Raw genomic sequence first — 20,155 nt, 5'->3', positions numbered from 1 at the left:
CCCTGCTCTTTCCCCAATGCTGAATAGTTTCAGGCTATTATAGAAGCAATGCTACCCGGGGGAGGGAGGCATTCTAAGTGTTGGATCGGCCAAGAGCCAAGGGATTGATGAGAACGCCCGCCTCCGCCTGACCCCCCCTAACCCACCCCGGGCTGCACATCTCGATTCAAACCGCCATGGGCGAGCATGGAGGCAATAAAATTCCTTTTGTGAATACAGTTGAGACGATATCGCCACAAGGTGCTCTTGGGATGTCAAAAAAAAGTTTCCCATCGAACTATCTCAGTCTACCTCCCTGACTCATTGATTCGAATCATATAATTCAATATTTTGTTCTGAAAATATAAAATAATAAAGTATCCTTTGGATCGCAGATTTCCGAGTCCGAAAAAGAGCGATGGCTCTGTTTTTGTAATCCAGATGAATGGACAAGCCGCAGTTTGCAGCCCGAACTTTTTCATCTTGTCACACTTTGTCACTTTCATTTGTTTGCTGTGAGCAATGAACACACATTTGTATAAACAGCTGGGAAAATGTGCTCTCACTCTCTGTAGGCTATGAACTGGAGAGGGTGTAATTCATCATGAACATGACAAATTACTCCGGGTGCTGTTGAGGACCGGAGTGCTCGGACGCTCGAGTGCGTGTGTGTGACTTTGCCTACTTTAGGGGAGACATTTTGCACTAAAGAATAATTAAACGCTTGCTGGAGCTTAGTTGCCGACATATGTTGAGGAAAATGAAACAAATAATTCCACGTGATGACATAACTTTGTTAGCTTAATGCTAACACACACCAATCTTGTTATCCGATATGCACAGGTGTGTCTCGTGTTTTTCCACCTCGCTTGTTCGTGACCTCTTTCGAACCTTCACTGCTGACCTTTGCTAAGATCTGTATTTAATTATGCGTATGTGTGCATATCTGGTTCCATATTTGTTTCCATGCGGGTGTGTTGCTGAGTTCCAAAAGCAAGCAGGACTCACAGACAATTTCATAATATGGGCTAGTTGGAGAAATGAAAAGTAAGCACTTACACAGCAGTATTTTTTGTTTTATATGGCAAGTTTGTTCAAAATAAACAGACTTAGTGGCATATTCACACACACAAAAATAATTACGCCGACTAATCTAAAAACATCATTGTCATCATTATTATTATGAAAACCTGACGTCCTAGAAAAAAACAATATTTGGAATCAACAAAAGCAGCGTTGAGCAGTTAGTTGTTGTTTTTTTTTTTAAATATGATTCCTACTCCAAAAATATGCTGTCCAAGGGATTTCAGCAGCACATTATTATCACCGCAGATAAATGTATGTCTCCCCAAATGCTAAGAGGCGTCCAGCGGACCTGTGCAGCCATTGGCAAACAAATAGATTCAACACACAATCAAATAGATATGAATTGCCAGAGAGCAACTTGTACACGAGCGTTCCTTTATGGCCACAAAGCTGTTCCAAATAAATTGCCTACACACGGAAGCAAAGGAGGGAAAAACCCATCAGCAGCAGTCACTTTATCACACAAGCCAAGGAAAGGAGAAAAAAAAAAAAAGGCTGGAGCAAAAGAGGAGAGAGAGAATGGAGCAGAATCGATATTCCAATAGTCCCTTGTCTGCTCCGCTGGCCCCCGATGTTATCCCGCATCATTGCGGCGGACACGGAGAAGACAAATGACTATTGTGTCGGGGAACACAGGTGCCGGAGGTGGACCGGCGGAATTGGAGGGTGATGGGGACACAAGATGTACTGTACGCTACTAATATTAGCGCTGACAGTGACAGTGTCTTTTGGCACGTGACGGCCGGAGAGTGAGACCCAAAAAAAAAAAATCCAATTTGTACGAAAGATCCTTCAGCGAAAGGCGGAGAAGATCAGCCTGCAGATGCGTCAAAAAAGATAGACTATTAAAAGTACATTTGAAACGGGAACGTGACGGCAAAATTAATTTCGTTCTTTTTTTTTTTATTTCAGTAAGGCTGGATAAGGTATAGAAATGTGATTGTATTTCGATTTTGGCTTCTCTCGATCATAAAGACATTACAATCTAAGAAAAACGATAAATGCTGAAATCCCATAGACAGGCTAATAAAAAAATTAGCATCAAGTTACAGGAGCGATAATCCTTCAATTAACCAATATTCATACACAAATACTGCAATACAGATCGCTAACATAACATTTATTTTTTGGTTGCCCTCCACCCAGTAGATGGCGCTAAAGTGCAGCAAGAACTTTGTTCCCAACTTCAAATCTTATAAAGCCAAAGTTCAAGTGATATCAGCGAGTACAGGAATGAAAACTAGCATGGATAGGGTGACTATTTTGTCGATAAAATATAAACTTTTTTATTCTTGTTTTTAAATCTCCCTTCTGTTTATCCAGGTAGCGACTAGTAACAGCAAAACACATCCCGCATGTTTTTATCAGTTGGATATCACGAAATTGCACTGCCAGTTACAAAGCCTCGAGGGATGCACAATCACACCGAAGCGCACGCCGTCACATCACTTCCCCGCAGTAGTCGAACAAACATTCTCGTAGAGGCTGTGCCGAATATGTGGGGGCTCACAGAGTGACAAGCGGCTTCCAAACAAAAGGTGGTGGAATACGGCAAAGGAAGGGGGGCGAGGGGGGGGCGCTCCCTCTGTAGCTCAAACGCCCCTCTGTTGTTTTTTTTTGATCCGCGTTGGCTTCAAAGTGCCAAAGTCTGGTTTTTATTCCTGGCAGCAGTCGAAGCACAAGTCCCTCGCTTGCCTTATCGCACATCTCCAGAAAGAAAGCGCGGCCTCCCCTCGCAACAGCCACCTTTTGACAAATTAGATTCCCGTACTGATTGATGCCCAACCAACGGCTCGAACAACGAGGAGACGGCTTTGCGAACCAGACAGTTGGGGGGGACTCGAACAGAAGCCACGTCGAGATAAATGACGGCAAAAGCAATTAAGGACCTCCGTGATATTTGCGTCTTTCATCTGGCAAAACAAAATCAAATTCAACCGTCGTATTTTATCGACGTTGCAAGATCACAGACGCAATTTGTTGGCCCCTCGCAATAAGATTTATTGAAGCTCACGTGCGTGTGATTAGAAATTATCGAAATGTTCGGTCCCGGTAGTCCAAATATCGCTGGTGAGTCAATATCTATCGAGACGCACGCAAAATGAGCAGAAAAAGGCTTGGCGAGTGGATGGACTACTAATGAATTGAAAACACAATGTTGCTAACTGTCCATAATCGGGTACCAAACTCCGAGCCAAACTAATTACAAGTAAAGGTCAACAATCAAACGAGAAACACCGGACACATAGATACATTACTGGTTGGTCGAAAGTGAAGTTAATTGAAGTCGACTCAGACATATTTGCCACTTAGCATAAATGTGAGAACATGATGAGCAACGCTAGCTAGCTTGTCTTTTATCGACAATCACAAGTTTGTTCTAGTGCTGCGAATTTTAAAACACAGCGATGAATCATGTTGGTGGAAATGAAAATCCATTTCGAATGGGAACGTCTCCAAACAAAATGGAGCCACATAAAAATACTTTAATAGTCTCATTTTGGGCGTCTTTACTACACCACTAAATTAAGGCCAATGCTAAGGCTAGGTTAGCATTTGTTTTTGTTTGGTTTGTCAGAGCTGTGGAGGAGTGGGCAATAAGATGCCTTGTAGACAAATATGCCAGGTTTGATCCCCGCTTGTCCAGTATTTCAAGAGGAAAAAATAAATAAAAATAAGTCTCACATTGTGATGACATAATAATGATAATAATAATAACATATACCAAATGCCCAGTGATGCAGGGCTCAGACCTCCACAGAAAAATTTGCAGACACCGGCAGGCAAGTGTGGCACTTTATGAAAAATAATGTCTCGGTGATGGGCTGATGATGTAATGATGCATCATCATTTAACGCAGAGCATTTTTAACCTGTTTAAAATGCAGCAACAAGAGCCGCTTTGCCACCCACCAGCCGTCTCCTGTCGCCGCCTCTGCCTGGAAAAGCGTTTCTTCAACGATGCCTCGGACACCCCCCCCCCCCCTCCACCGTCACACTCTGGCTCCCACTTTTACAGAAAAGCAAATCCCACAAAAGCTCGCTCGTTGAAAAAAGTGCTGCGCTACACTTTGCAAGTCACTTGGCACCTTTGCAGGATTTCGATGAAAAGAGCCTGGCTCCTGCATAAACGCCGTTATTGAATAGATAGATTGCTTACTGGGAATGTGACAGCGTGTAAACAATTTTAAAAAAAGCTATCTTTCTAGGATGGTGTTTCATGTAGCCTCAAAAAAAACATGGCCGACAAAAATACTGATGTCCTCATCAAAAACAAGGAAGAGATATTATTCCTATCACATTGTAAGCTACTAATGCAATAAATAACAAATCAAATTCAACAAAATAGCTCCAACCAAAAGACAAAAAAATGAAAGTATAAATATTACTACTTTCTACATGTTTTTTCCACTCGTCCCGTTCGAATCCAGGTGAACTTGCACTCCGGCAACGACTCATTTACATTTGCGGCCCTCCCGGCGGTATGTCGTGGCGCCAATTAGACGGCAAATAAGCAGAGACGCCCGGAGAGACGGCGGCGTTGTTAGAAGGTGGCAAAAAGGAAAAAAGGATCTGAATATTTCAAAAGTCCAGTGAAAGCCATTTTCTCGTGCTGGAGTCATCAAGGCCTTCTGCTGCGTGTTTTTTTAGATCAGCTTTGCATGGTGATGAGTGCGACGGGGGCGGCGGTTGAGTGTTGACATGTAAAGCGCGGCGACGACGAAATAATGAATGCATTCGGGCTCCCGCTTTCAAACGCCACGAACTGTTTACTCTTCCGGCAGACGGCGTTCCCTCTCAGATGTTCTCATTTCCTCGTACAAGTGGCCGAGCAGGTGCTTGTGACTGATTTGCGCGCAATCTCATTTTGGCCGAGAGGGTTAAAGTACATACTCGTGATGTACTAGAGAAGTACGGAGTTGGGTAATTTAAAAAATGTAAATAATCATTTGGTTTCAGAATAATTGGGTATTTCTTGCTTCCATTTTAATCGTAGTTTAAGAAAAAAAAAAACCTTTAATGAAATTGTATTGACGTACTAGATAGCCCCTCCCCTTCCTGTTTCTCCAGAAGCCCCGCCCCCTTCCCATTTGCCTTTATGGGTGAGCCGGTTCAGCTCTCACTCACAAACATCATATTTATGACAGGATGGGTGTGCCAAAAGGATATTGGACTTCGGTTATCAATGTTTCCCTCGTGATTGATAGCCTTTATTACGAGTATTTATTGAAAGAAAGGGGAAGGGGATAATTAGAAAAGGTCTACGAGGGGGAGAAAAATGCCGACCTAATGGGAATTCTGCGGAAAGAAACGCATGAGATGATGAAGTTGGCGAATCTCCTCTTAATTTGGCGTCATTGGACAAAGGGGAGGCTGAAATTAATAATCACACGTAATGGCATACTAATGATATGATCGCTTACACCATGAGGGAAAGGATGGAGGCCATTTTGTATTTTACAAAACACGACCTCCCAAAGTAGTTTCACTGCTTTGGAGAATCTCAAACCACATTTCAACTCGCCGTCCCGCATTTATTATCACGCCAGCGTGCCGCACATACATCATTCTCCGGCAATTTACCGACATGAGTAGCGAGTCATGAGTATTAATGACGGAAACATAAAATGAGAGTAATGCAGTTGTCACGGCCGACTCACCGAGCGTTGATTGATGTTTACGAGGCTCCCCCGTTTGTCGTGTGGAACTGAGAAAAGAAGGCGCAATATTAGGCGTATTTGCACACATACTGCGAGAAAAACAATTTTGCAGTTTTTCTTACAGAATATTGAGGGGCAATTTAGTGAACTCATTCACTACCATGGACGGTCATAGACGTCAAAGATTAACTGGATCGGCGGTGAATGAGTTCATTTTAGTACAATGCAGGCTAGTTCCAAATTCCAACCGCAATAATATTTGAATAATATAAGCACAAGTCATGAAAGTCATTCTATCAATGACATCGCAGAAGGTTAGCTAGCAGTTAGCTAGCCGTCATGTAACGCTACAACCGTTTGGAAAATTGCGCTCCTCAGCTTTAACACGCTTCTTCTGATTGACTTTGACAAACATTCCAAATGTTAAGCCTAAAGCTAATTAAAGCCCCGCATTTATTTCAATGTCACTTTTATTCAAACTTCATAGAGAATTAATAGGACGAGTTTTCTTTCTTCTGTTTTATCAAGAGTGCTTTTTTCTGGAGCAGCTGTCTCGTATTTCTTACCTCGGTTTTCCCGGAATTGGTTATAAAATGTGTTTTGTCACAACAATAGACAAAAAAGAGCTTCAACAGCAAATTGCCAGATGCTTTGACATTTTTTTTGCACATTGCTCCAAACCGCTAAGCAGACACACACACACACACATGTGTGACATGTGACCAATAAATGTGATTGCGGTGCTCTGATTGTATGTATCCAGGGCAGGTTATGCATTTTCCTGACATTTAATGAAGCGTTTTCGAGACCTGCAAACCTTCTGTGTAATTACTCACACTGTACATTGCAGGAATGTGACTTTTTTTTTTTAGTTCATTAATTGAGCATATTCTTTATTTTCTTCAAAGAAAAAAATAGGATTACTGGACTTTGATCGGCACCCTCCATTATGTGCAAAATGTCAAACAAAGCTGCTAATCATGTTATGCACTGAAGTTTCCTCAGTGGAAATGAAGAGGTCCATTCGCGTCATCAACGGAGGCATTTTGATGATTTCCCGATTGCGTTAATGAAAAAGTCAAGCTTCTTGCTGTTTAATAATGTGATCTTTTACAGACGGTAGACACACACACAATGCTAAAAATAGAACACCGTCTAGGCACCTTTCTTTTGTCACTCCATTGGAAAAAAAAATATATAATTTGGTTTTGGAGCGGCAAGGTTACAATAGTGACGGATGACAAACACAGATTGTCATTTCCCAGGTTTTACAACTCTATTTATTGTTGTACCGTTTAAAAAAGTATGCTAAAGTAAGATGATCGAAGTTACGAGGATTTTTGCGCAGGCAAAATAAATAAATAGACAAATAAATAGACAATTAAATAAATAAATGCATAAATGAATAAATGCGTAAAAATAAATATATAAATGAATAAATAAATATGACAGGTTCAACACAAGGTTGCCTAGGTTAAAATGATGTTACTCACCCTAACATTGTAAAGCGGTTGAAATAAATATGACGACGATAGAAATGCAAATAAAATCAAAATTTTCCACCAAAAAAAATAAAAATCAACTGTTGGCAGACCAACAGCCACGATCTGTCGGTCACGATCCCGCCAGCATTTCTCACCCGACACGAACCGTCTCCGCCATCATCTGTAGCAGCCCTGTCAGCCCACGGTAGACGGTCACGGCAAATTGGTAGAAATGAGTCGCGCGACAGGCAGCCAATTTTCTTTTTTGCGCAAGAGCTTTTCTGGAAAATGTCGGCGTGATGATACACCTGACCCAAGCGTGGGGTTGCAAAGTGGGCGAGATGGCTCCAAATAGATTGTCATTCATATAACCAGACGAGAATGGAGCGGAGACTAAAGAAGGACACCTTTAACCACAACCCGAGGCATGTGTGGCAAAAAAAATTAAAGTGCTTTTTACTTGGCATGCATTTTACTTGCCGTGTTTACTTGTCAGTGGGGGCTGAAGAGTTTTAAATTCGGCAAAGAAATGAATCGGTTTCTCTTCTTTAATTTGACGATTGTATCAACAGGTTTACTCTGAAGCCTTTTTTTTTTTCCCCCATTGTAATAATAATCGCTTGTAAATTCAATTCAATCTCCAAATTGCTCGAGTAGAACTTTCCGAGCCCGGAGGCTTGACGAGTCGACCTTTGAATGGAGCGTATTGTACGGCTTGGTTCAAACAGATGGGATTTCACATCAGCGTAGAGTTATGACCCGACTCGACTCAAATGATAAGATGATTAAATATCTAATTCACTTTAGATCATTAACTTTAATCTGCTTATACTTAGGAGGCAGAGGAGGATAGCAGAGGGGGCGGAATGGGGATTCCAGGATTTCGTCTTTTATTATCCATTGCAATTTTTTTTTTTAATTGATTGAGTCAAAATGGAGAGATATCCTTTATGAAATCTTTTCTGTCCATCTGCTTCTGGTTTTGTTGTGTTCCACAAAAAAAAAAAAAAACATTCTTGAATGGAGACCACACTGAACTATCACAAACACATTTCTGAAAACAAACCCCGCAAAGATAAATGTTTACTGGATTTATTTGGTTGTTTTTGTGTGGTCCAAGAAAATCAAATGGAAGAAACTTTCTTGGGGTAATCTCTAAACTTGCTCAGGTAGATACAAATTGAATTATGGATTTCATATAAAAACACATCCGAGTGGATGTATCTCGAGAAAAATGACTGAGCGGGAGCGTAAAAGTTGCTGACAAAACGATACATTAAGGAGATCGATTAGTCACGTACGGCAATCCGTCACTAAGTGGCCTGAGAACACAACGTAAAAAAGTTTTTCTGGCAGAACATGAATTTTTTTTAAAAAAATGTCTCATGATTATTATTTTTGTTGTCACCGTTTGTGTCCAATATAAAAACATCTAATATGAACATTCATTCAAAACAATTGTGACCAACTGCTGAAGTTGAAATGAACACTTCTCCAAGGTTACCTTGGAATAAATCCCAGAAAAACATGTTTAAGATAAATCTTATCTGATTTCAGGTGTAACACGAGGCTACTGTCATGCTTCTATCCGCTAATGGCGAGGTGGGTGTCGTCGAGCCAGCTCCCAAAGCTATCAATGGAACAATATTGTATTTTCCAACGAGTCACGTCAATAGGGTGCAAGCTACATGAAGCGGAAGTTTAGCCAGAGGGCAGAGAAGGGTGGCGGGATGAAACAAGAAGCTGAAAATCCCAGGCCAGAGCCACAACAGAGCCGTAATTATGAGGTCTTCTTGGACCGTCGGGCGCGGATGTCTCAGCGGCAGAAGCAGATGCCTCCAGGCTTCTCGGGAATGGCAAGTGAAAATAAAAACAGAGGACAGGCAAGAAAGAGAATGCGAGGTTACCACCATTAGCCCGTCTTGGCCGTGCAAGGAGCGGCGAGATCCGATTGCACGCTGTTCAAACAAAGAGCTTTGGTTATTCGAGTCCGCTTGCGTTTGTTGCGGCTTGCGCTTCCCCAGGCAAATGCCGACGAAGAAAATTGAGACGGAGCACACTACCAAATGCCACGCTGCATTTATCACATTTGACTACTTCAGATTTCTAAAACAACATACATACATTTATCCTTTTTTTTTTTACAATATATTTTATTTATTTATAATGTGGCTGCAGTAAATAAGCACTTGCAAAACACTCCATGTTACTACTGCTGTCTTTAAAAAAAATAAAAACCAATATATATATAAAAATATGTATATCTATATAAAAATATGTATATATTATATATATAATTTCATATATATATACACATATATATACACACATATATATACATATTACTTGTCTTGATTTCTATTCCTCACTTGAAAACACCAAAAAGTCAATTTGCCATTATACTCTAATCCTCTTGAAAAAGTCATTTTTGCATACTTAAGGCCTCTTTAGTCGCTGTCTACACAGGTATTTGCGAGTTGTTCTCCCTCTATGATGTTTGAATGCCAATTTTACATCCCAAACATTCTTCCAACATATTCATCAAGCCGGCGTAATCCCCGCAAATCAATGGCGTCCAAGCAGCCTAGCCAACAGCAAACAGCAGCAGCATTTTAAATATACAGTCCCACCTTCATCATTAGCAACGCACCATAATCCAATTCCCCGACGGCCGGCGGCCGATGGCTTTTTAATCCCTCTTGTCTGCGGGAGAGAGAATTAAATGCAAAAGCCGGCACGCCCGATGAAAACATATGTCCTCCGGCAGGAACAAGTTCAAAGGTCACGCTGTCACAAGAAAAACAACCAGGCAGGAGGGGAAAAGTACAGCAACACGGAGGAATGTTCCGGGCAACGTTATACAAATGCAACGAGGGAGGAGGGGAGGGGTCGACCCCGAGGGGATGATTTTGCAATGAACTTTGCTGCGAATAGTTCAAATGCAACATGATAGACGGGTGAAAAAGTTCAAAAGTCCCAAATGGAATGAATCGCTTCCACTTGGATTAAAAAAACAAAGTTCAGGGGGGGTTGAACGCTGATCACATAAATTCTGAATTGACTGTGGAATGTCGGATATACATGGCGCCCCCCTCCACCTCTAAGCTCATCCAAAGAAAATATTGACGTCTGAGGGCTTGTGGGAATTTCATTTTTGGGGGGGACTGATGAAAACAGATTGCTAATTCTTTTGACGTAAGCGTGGTGTGTTTACGGGGAACAAACAAAGGAAGGCGGTGCCGCCGAGGAGCTTCTAAGCAGTCACGCCGACGGCGGCAAGAAAACTGTTGCGTGCGCTGAATACTTCACGTCTATTTTGGTAATCATTAAAAATAGGTGTGGTTTGTTTATACTCACATTTTCTTATTTAATGTGGACTAGCAATGTTTTCGCTGCACACTTTACATTCATGCTGACAATTCTGGCCGCCATTCACTTCTATACTGAATAAGCATAAAAAAATGGAATAATTTTGCTTTCAGGTAAAATGTCAGGATGAACCCAAATTGCATCATAATCCTTCCAGGGGAACTTAATTTGACCTTCAACGGTTCAATGTTACTGTATTTTTGCACAACTTGCTATTCTCAAACTAAACATGAAACTTTCTGTGACTCCTCCAGTCTCTGTTGCAACCTGCTCAATGCATTCAAACAAATATCATGCAAAAATTCTTCATCCTCCGCATAGAACATCTGATATTACTGTTGTACTATGTGTTTGTTATACTGCCCTCAGGTGGCCGAAGCATACACAACAGGAGGAACAGCACAATGTGCAATGAATTAAAGTAAAACAAAAAATTTGGAGGAAAAAAAAAAATACATTGTGATGTCATTATTGTACATTTTTAGAAAGTACAACAGATTTTTTTAAATACCTTACTAATACTTTTTTGGAAGAGGCTGGAACAAATTAATGGCATTTCCATTCATTTCAGTGGGGAATATGATTTGAGATACACCTATGCTGACTTGTTCCTCCACCACTGTGCTCTAGTAGCCGGCAAATGAGTACAGATGGCTTCAGCGGTTGCAGCCAAGCGCTTCCTTTTGCCTCAATTGCTTCAAGACGCAATTAATCAATTCCACGCCATCAAATTAATCTACTAATCGATGATCACGCTTAACCCTCATTAAAAAAAAACACTCATTGGAAAGAGAGCGTGTGTAAATATAGCAAGAAGAGGCAAGAAGATACTAAGCAGCCCAAAGCCGCCGCAAACCAGATGAAAAACATCATTATGCAGAGGCAATAATAAAGTGCTACGGTTGATACACTAACTGGCGTTTCTCTATAGCGGAGCCAGGGGGGGGGGCGGAGCATCCTGTGACATCCGTCTTCTTTAAGCAACGCGCCTCATTATGGCTCCACACGTGCTGCCGAACAAAGCGTAAACACGAGCGCACAAAAACAAACTCCCACACGCTTAATATTCCCAGCCTTGCCAACGCGCCGAAAAATTTCAGCGACGCAGCTTGAAAATCACACATTGCACCTTTATTATCAGTGGCACACATTTGGCCTTTATTTGATTGTCATGCCGCTATGGTTTTTTAATATATGCAAATAAATGGTTGATAAATAGCCGGCAAGCTTCAGGTGACTGTCAAGTCAACATTATCTGAGCATTCGCTCAATAATGGGGCAAATTAAGGGACTCGGCGCCGACCTGTGAGGTGAACTGCAACGGGAAAGGTCACTGTGGTTTGGTCTGAGAAATGCCAGGCATTTAGGGATTTTTTTTTTTTTTAGTGGGGTATTTGGATTTCTGATTATATTAGACGACAGCCGCTGTGTATCGAATGATGTTTTTATTAACTCAAGTAATTATTGTGTAATTTTAACAATGTGTTTTAATAATTGAGATCCATTGTATGTCGTTTGCGCGTGACTGGGGGTCCTTTTAAGCGTCCTGCCAGGTTGCGCACGTAAAAGGGGCGGGGCTGCATGTGAATCAAATGATGTTTTTATTAATTAAAGTAATTATTGCGTATTTTTAACAATGTGTTTTAATAATTGAGATCCATTGTATGTCGTTTGCGCGTGACTGGGGGTCCTTTTAAGCGTCTTTCCAGGTTGCGCACGTAAAAGGGGCGGGGCTGCATGTGAGCCAATGAAATCGAGCGAGCGAGTGAAAGAGAGAGAGCGAGCGAGCGAGAGAGAGAGAGATTGAAAAAGCCAAGGGAGTCCTCGCTTCATCCGGGGACGACAGCTCCATGGTGATGCGGCGAGCCCGCTGTGTCGGACGGCGAAGCAAAATAAAAGTGAACCTGAGGAGGGTCGCTTGCCTGCCGGAGTAGGAGGAGGCTGGGGGTGGGCTCGGTTTTTTATTTTCCCCTCCCCTCTTGCAGGAGTTTACAATGCGTCTTTCACGCGCACCGCGCCGCGAACGATGAGACAAGTTCGCCTCTGGGTTGCGAGCCGCTCTTGATTCACGGGGAACGGTCCTGGTAGCCGTGGCGGGCATGAAGAAGCCGAGCGCCCCGCGCACCGGGAAATGGTAGCGTACTGCGGGCACCGCAACTGGGCAGGAACATGGTGGAGAGGAGCAGCAAATTCTTGTTGATCGTGGTCGGATCCGTGTGTTTTATGCTGATTCTCTATCAGTACGTGGCGCCCGGGGTCATCAATTTCGGCTCGCCGCACGGCTATTTTGCCGAGGAGGACGAGGGGGACATCTTCCCCACGCCGGACCCCCACTACGTCAAGAAGTACTTCTTCCCTGTGCGAGACCTGGAGCGGACTGTCGACTTCCAAATCAAGGGGGAGGACGTGATCGTGTTCTTGCATATCCAAAAGACCGGCGGGACTACATTCGGCCGCCACCTGGTGCAGAATGTCCGCCTGGAGGTGCCGTGCGACTGCCGGCCGGGCCAGAAGAAGTGTACCTGCTACCGGCCCAATCGCAAGGAGACCTGGCTCTTCTCGCGCTTCTCCACCGGCTGGAGCTGCGGCTTGCACGCCGACTGGACCGAGCTTACGAACTGCGTGCCCGGGGTTCTCAACAAGAAGGAGAGCAAGCAAAAGAATTTGAGGTAAACGCAAAGAGTGGCATTTACCGTGATTGCATCAGTGCAACTTTCGAATGGGCTTTATGTTGATCATTGACCAATATCGACCTGGACCGAAACGGTATTTGTTGCATTTTTTAAGACTGTTCCCTCCCAATCTAAAAATAAAAACTAGTACAAAGGATCTTACTGCTGGGATTCAAATGGAGTGTTAAGGGTGTGGTGGCCTCATTTAAATTTAATTAAAGGAGTGGCGAGGACAATTCCAATGTTATCAAACATGCTGCGATGCAAATGAAGCCACTGTTTGCTTGGTGGCATCATTTCAAGTAAACAAGTGGAACTGATGGTGATTGAAGTGCTTGATATCGGACAAATATGCATTGCACGGTTGTTGCCGTTTTTCCCAGCTTCGTTTGACAAGCTAAACTGTACGAGACCGCGACAAAAGCCGTCGCAAATTGAAACAAATTGAATCAGACAACTGTTATGACAAAGGAGCAGCGAGAATATGGTGCGTTTGTTTGATAATGGACCTCTTGAGAGAGAAACTATGATTGGCATTTTAACAGTGCACTCATTAATGTACACCCCCTCCCCACCCTCCCGGGAGCTGCCGACAACATATCCATTCGCATCCCTTCCTGCCGATAAAACAATCCCGACGTATTGACACTCGTATCAACTTCCATGTCAGCGCACATGTCGAGCGGGGGCTTCTTTTATTTGGTTGCGTGAAATCGGACAAAGGCGAACCTGTGGGAGTGTCCCGTGTGTGTGTACCTCGCAGACAAACTAAAGCAACACGGCTGCTGCGCTTCCCAGGGCCTCCCCCCCAAAAAAGTGGGGGATCGGCCTAACATGGGCGAGGCAGACAGGGGCGCACAACAGGAGAGAGAGAGAGAGCGAGGGATGGCGGGGTTGTTGCCCCCGCAGGGGTTTGGCTCTGCTCTAATCCGAGTGATTATTACTGCTGGGACACACAACACGCACACACTAATGCTGGTATTCGCTGCTGGCGTCGGTTTTTCGCACCCCCCACACCCAAATCGGTTGGAGGTGATAACACGTCCAAGCTGAGCTATCAGCGTGGATGCAGGGTAATTGGGCTCTTTTTTTTTTTTTTTTTTAAGATGCTGGAGGTGAGACCAGACCCTAGTTCTGATTATTCTGTGATGTTGGGTGTGTTATGATTTTTCATAAATGTACTCAAAATATTTATTTGGTTGTTGTTTCTGCTTGGCAACTATTTAAGCAAATGAGAAGTATTCCAGTTTAACAGGAAGCTAATTCTGGCAAGAACAGCACGTGCAGTGTTTTCGTTTCCTCTTTTTTTTTTTTTTTTCATATTCACCAAGGAAGTTATGTTGCCACCCCTGGATGTATTCATGAGTAAAGATAGATCATAAATCACATGCTATGGCGTTGCAAAATTAACCCCAACTTCCCCACTTTATGGTTAATAAAATGATATTCTCCCTCAAAGTTTGGGGTCAGGACAGTTATTGATTTGATTCAAAAATGCTGCAAGCTACTGTACTTTTATTATTGATTGTCAAGAAGGCCAACATCAATATTAGCTTAACTTTGTATAGCTAGCATCATTTTGTTAAGAATAATACAGCAATGAAAAGCCATCATGACTGTGATTTGTCATGCTTTTAATTTAGTTCATCAAAGTTTATTTGCAGGTGAGCTAGCCGCTATTTGTCCACACGTGCGTCGGTCCACGTATGCGTGTTTGCAGTCTCGCGGTCGCAAGCATGTGGAGGATGCTCTGCTTGAAAGTACGACAAAGATGGAGCTTGTTTACAGAGATTTCTCGCCGGTGTCCGCATAGTTCTTGGGTCAGCTGTGCTTATGTTCACCGTGGCGGGTGCTAAGCAGCTGCTAAACCCCTCAGGCGGATGTCCGTGACACTGTTTTTTTTTTTATCCTCTCTCTTTTTAAGATTTACCTGCTCACTCGAGGTAGTTACTGTAGTGATTTGACGCCTTCGACTAAAGTATTTGTACTTAGTTACTTCCCACCATTGGGAGCTGCCGTGTTAACTGCCAGAATAAGGCAGAAGAAGCTGCAGCTCCTTTATTTTTATTTATTTTTTGCCGACGCCGCGTTCCCATCCGGCTGTCAGTGTGGATTTTACACAAAACCTTTCAGACACTGCAGAAATAACGTGGATGGCAGCCATCAGCGTTAGTCGGACGGGGGCACACTAAAGGGGCCAACTTCAATGTTTATAAAAGGCCTTCTAGGAAAAAAAAATAAAATGATCAATGCCAGGCAAGCTAAAGCTGACAGTGTTTTGTGTTTTCGTTTGACGGTGCAAGCGACATTAGCTGAAATGTCTTTGTGACTTTGAAAGCAAGGAGCATGCTGAGCTAGCACTGCAACTAACGGTGACGTCATTAATCGGTCATTTATTTTTTTATTATTGAATGAATGAGTTTTTAAAAGCTTCATTTTTTTATCCTATTATGTTAAATTGAAAAGACACAAATAGTTATTGATTTGGTCTGTAACAAAATTGTTGTTGATTTTGACTCAACCCAAAGATAACACTGCTCACAAAAATCGAACAATAATCACTGTTGAGGCTGAATTAACAAGTATTTTAAACAAAGATAGCATCTAATTGATTAATTGACTGCAAAAAATAACAGATGAGTTTGAGAATCGATTAGTTGTCGATTAATCGTTGCATCTTAATAGCGGACTGAGATTTTTTTTGGAGGAAAGCTACTGTCTGCGGCAGTGCATTTGGTCTCGACGTGGTAATAGCCCTCACGGGCTCACCAAGTTGCCCTTCGAATGACAGCCGAAGACGGGCGCCGTGACATTTGCGAGATTGTCCAAATCCAACATCGATCGGCGCCGTATTGAAGTTGTTACACTGACGACCTTTAAGGGTTTTATTATTTATTGATTGCTCACGACATCTCGCTCTCTCTTTCTCTCGTTCTCATCCCTGATCCCGTGAGATCATGCATGGGCAAGTACCGGATTCTGAGAACCTAATTCAGATTTTTTTTTTTGCTTATGGAATTTCCATGAAAGCAAAGCCAGACTTTAGCAACAACGACTACCATCTGTCCCGAGCATCTCACGCCAGTCTGTCTTTAATCTCGCCGCGTCTACGTAAAGATGGGATGAAGCAAATTTTTCTCCTCTTCATTCTTCAATCACCGCCTGTTCCTCCTCCTCCTCTTCATCTTAACTCCCTCCCATGCTTTTTGCTTCCCGCCTAAGCGCTCTTCCCCGCTGCCTCCATCCCTCCATGGTGGTGTCACTCCCTAATCAAACAGCAGGCCTGCTTTCCGCTCGGTGGCTTCATGGCCAGGAGGGGGCTTTTTTTTTTTTTTCCTTCGCTTCTCTATCTCCTCCTTTCACATTTGTCCCTCTCCATCTCTTCTCCCCCTCTCATCCTCCTCTTCCTCCCGAGCGTGGCTAGCGCATTAGAGGAAATGTCTTTTTTCATGGAAGATTTGCAGCAATTTCCAAAATGGCCGCGTTGCCTAATGGACAACCGACTCGGTTCTAATGAACGATTACATGTGCGAGCGTGCGGCGTGGGAGGAGGACGGAGACGGGACTGAAGAGAATGAGGAAGAGGAGGGCTGTCAGGGAATGATTGAACATAAAAGCCGAAGGGGTGAAAATGTTTAGTTTCATTGGCGGGGAGGGGGCTAGTCAATTAGCACGCTTGTCAAGCAGCGGGCATTACTCTTCTTTCAATGGGTCTCTTTTGGATTCTCAGCACTGTGTTTCGGTTCCGACGGCGTATCTCGGAATCCAGATGAACTCCAGGAAAAGCTGATCGGCACGCCGTACGTGTGTGTCTGGAGTGCGTGTGCGCGCTCACGTGTATCCGGGCGGGTCGGTGTTAATCCAATCAGATTAGCCGCGTATAAGAGCCGGCGGGCCGGCCGCTTCCAAAGCCGGTTTACGTTCGCTCATCCCGCGAGCCGCCTGATCCGAACGCAGCCGGTCAAGCAGTCAATCCCTTGCAGGTTTCGCCGCAACCAGGTTGGGATTGGCTGGTCTCGGCACCAGAACCTGCTTTTTGTAGCCATTGCGCGGTGATAACACGGCCGCTAATCCCGGTCTCATGGCATCGCATTCCGGAGTAATTCTTCTTTCTCATTATAGAAATTCCCACTAATCGGTCAGGGCCGATGCTCAGGCTAATCAATAGAGGCTTAGCCGGACGGGAAAGCCCGGCCAGTTTAAAATCTGTTGGGGGGAGAATAATCAGTGCTATGTTGACTTAAAGAATTATCGCATCCATAAAGCCCAAAGGATTGTGTTTGTAGAAGCCACAAGAGGGCGACAAAGGTAATTTTCGCCATTAGATAAAGCTATGGCTTCACGAAATAAAGTTGAGTTTGCCAAAAGCAACATTTTCAAGCATGGCTGTTGTATGAGCTGAGCAAAAACTGTTTTTTTTTTTTCTTTAAAAAAAAATGGCTAATTAGTCATTGAGGCTACCAGTACTTAGCCATTAGCGCTACAAGTGTCATGTTCTCACATTGTAGTGAAAAAAAATAGTGGTGACATGAAAGGATGAGATAAGGCCTCCCATGTTCCTGCCCGTCGATTGCTCGAGGCGAGCGTTGACAGTCAACATCGCTGTTGTTTCGTCTCCGGGAGTTCAACTTTGGTTCAGCCTCGGGTCACCGCAACGCGCATACTTGCATTTGGGAGCGAGTAAAAAGCTCAAGAATGGCTGCCCCATGTGAGGGCCCCTTCTCTTCTCGCTTAACATTCCTGGCATTATTTTAAGCCGCCAGCCATTTTACAGCCCGTGACATGGTCAAGTGGGGTGATTAAAACTTGCCAGTACCGGAAAAAGAGAAACGCTTGCGAAGGTTTTTGATGTCGAACCACGCTGTCAACATAGCACCTCGAACGTAAGATAAGGTCGCCATTGATTTTCGTCCGCCGTCACTGTAACGACGGGTCAAAGCCAAGAATCCGCTCAACCGTTGGCGCGGTTATCTCGGTCGGCCTGCCAGCTTTCGCTATTGATTAGTCATTACGGAGCGGCGTGGCTTTTTCATTGATTGATAAGTCTTGAATGACACGGAGTTGAGTCTTACTCGTGGACTGATGTGCTCAACAAAGCCCAGGGCGAATGTCTATAGCGAGAGTGACATTTTTTTTTTTTTTAAACCCAACATCCCTGAGTCACCCTGTCGGCTGTCAAATGCCCGGCCCCCCCAGCTCGCCCGTTCACAACCCCATGGACAAATAACTGATTAGCAGAAATTTCTCCGTTCCGTAATGAGGGGGTGCTACGCGGCTCTTCCAACAGGATTAGCCTCCATTGATTAGGCTAGCCTAGCATCGGCCGTTTAAGAGTGGAGGTCGGGTGAGGGGGGGCATTTCTATAAATGGCTAATGAGTAGTGCTGCGGAATGCTACGCCATGCCATGAGAATGGGATTAGGGGCTATTAATCAGACAAGAGGCTCGCACAAGTCATTAGCCGACCCGGCGGCAATGTCAGTGCGTCTGCGGGATGATTCCGGCATTCTAAATTGGGTTTGGCCTTGTTGTCATCGTCCGCTCTCTTGCTAGAAATCGCTCATGAAAGTCTTTTAATACCCTAGCCTGCGCTGCCTCATTTTTTTGATGCCACTTTCTTGTCCTTTCCTGTCATCCTCTTCAAAGACTTCGCAGATAATATTCATCCGTTCACTTTTCCCGATAAAATTTAAAGGCTTGTGGGTATTTATGAATCTAAGTGTCTATTCATGGTTTTTTCCCCAAGATGGTCGAAGACGGTATGTGAAGTAAGGAAAGGCTGACAAGCGTGTTAATTGAATTGTGGGGGGGAATGCTAATGTTGTAGCGCCTCTTTAAAATAGTGGGAGGACTTTTAACTAGTAGGAGATTTCTGACTTTTACCCGGGGAATAATTGTGTCGCTTTATGTCCCGCCCTATTTATTTTTTGTTCCGATTTTTGCACATCGCGAAGATTTCGTTAAGCGGTTAAAAGTTTCAATGTCAAGACAACAATGGGTGCGGAGATTTTGATTCTTCTACACTGGTCTGCGTAGCTCACCGCAGCTTTGGTCTTCCTCTCAAATTTTACGTTTTTGAAGCTGTGCAGTCAAGCGGCGGTCGCATGCGCTGCGGCGCTGTCATGTTGTCCACAAGTCGCTAGCATGTTTTGACGCAGGCGTTTTTCGGTCAACCGCGAAGCTAAATGTATCCACTGCGGCCGCTTTGCTTGCGCAACATCGCTGTCCAAAGTTTTGATTCAGAAAAAGGGACTAATTGAAGAGTGGAGTTTTTTTTTTTTTTTAACCAACATACAGCAGCCGCAAAATGGTGGAGCAGCTTGGTCTATTGTTTTGCTTTATAGTAAAAATGTTTTTGCAGTTCTATTTTAAATGTTTTTTTTCAATTGACTCGAAGTTTTATGCTGATAGCCAGTCAATGATTCTAAACCAGGGCCTCCACCCTTTTTGGGTTCCCATCCTACTTTTATTTACCTTCACCTCAACTAAGACTTTCCTCTCACTTTGTCCCCCGCCGCTCCCTTCTTTTTTTAACCGCTGTCAAAAACCGCCTCATCCGCCGCCGCTGTCACTTTTGGGTTCTCAGTGTGTGTCTGGTTCCTCCAGAGAGAGGAAGTGATGTGCCAGGAAATGCTTTTATCCGCCAGTGATCTGATCCGATGTGAGATTGAGATGAGCGAGGGAGTGAAGTCTCCTCCAGTTTACCCTCGGGGATGTGGATGATGGCAAAAATCCACCCCACTCCACCCCCGCCTTTTTTAAGAGGTTGTCCAGCAGAAAAAAACAAATATGGCAGCCTTCTGGTGACTGCCAAATTAGTAAAGCGATACTGAATAAAAAAAACTGGCCCTTATTTACTAATCTACCGTCAGTATTTTAGTAGTATTATCCGTATCATAAATTTCT

General features: G+C 43.6%; 2 protein-coding genes across 4 annotated transcripts in view; one reads left to right on the top strand and one right to left on the bottom strand.

Moving 5' to 3' along the window:
* The window catches only part of uggt1 (UDP-glucose glycoprotein glucosyltransferase 1), an 80,111-nt gene that overhangs the window by 33,272 nt on the left and 26,684 nt on the right, over positions 1–20,155 (bottom strand). For both annotated transcript variants that reach the window (XM_088399891.1, XM_088399892.1), the window contains exon 5: positions 5,726–5,772. The gene's annotated coding sequence lies outside the window, so the exon portion shown is untranslated. The remainder of the gene's footprint in view (positions 1–5,725; positions 5,773–20,155) is intronic.
* Positions 12,387–20,155, top strand: part of LOC148385098 (heparan-sulfate 6-O-sulfotransferase 1-A-like) — a 32,391-nt gene continuing 24,622 nt past the window's right edge. Inside the window, exon 1 of one of the 2 annotated variants that reach the window (XM_088399895.1) lies at positions 12,387–13,247. In XM_088399895.1, coding sequence (XP_088256021.1) covers positions 12,748–13,247 — 500 coding nt within the window. In that variant the 5' untranslated portion in view covers positions 12,387–12,747. The remainder of the gene's footprint in view (positions 13,248–20,155) is intronic. The other variant, XM_088399896.1, reaches the window with a different exon arrangement.

Source organism: Syngnathus floridae, chromosome 16 (genome assembly GCF_059516105.1).
Source record: "Syngnathus floridae isolate MCC-2025c chromosome 16, RoL_Sflo_1.0, whole genome shotgun sequence".
Lineage (NCBI taxonomy): Eukaryota > Metazoa > Chordata > Actinopteri > Syngnathiformes > Syngnathidae > Syngnathus > Syngnathus floridae.
This window is presented reverse-complemented; position numbering and strand designations above follow the sequence as displayed.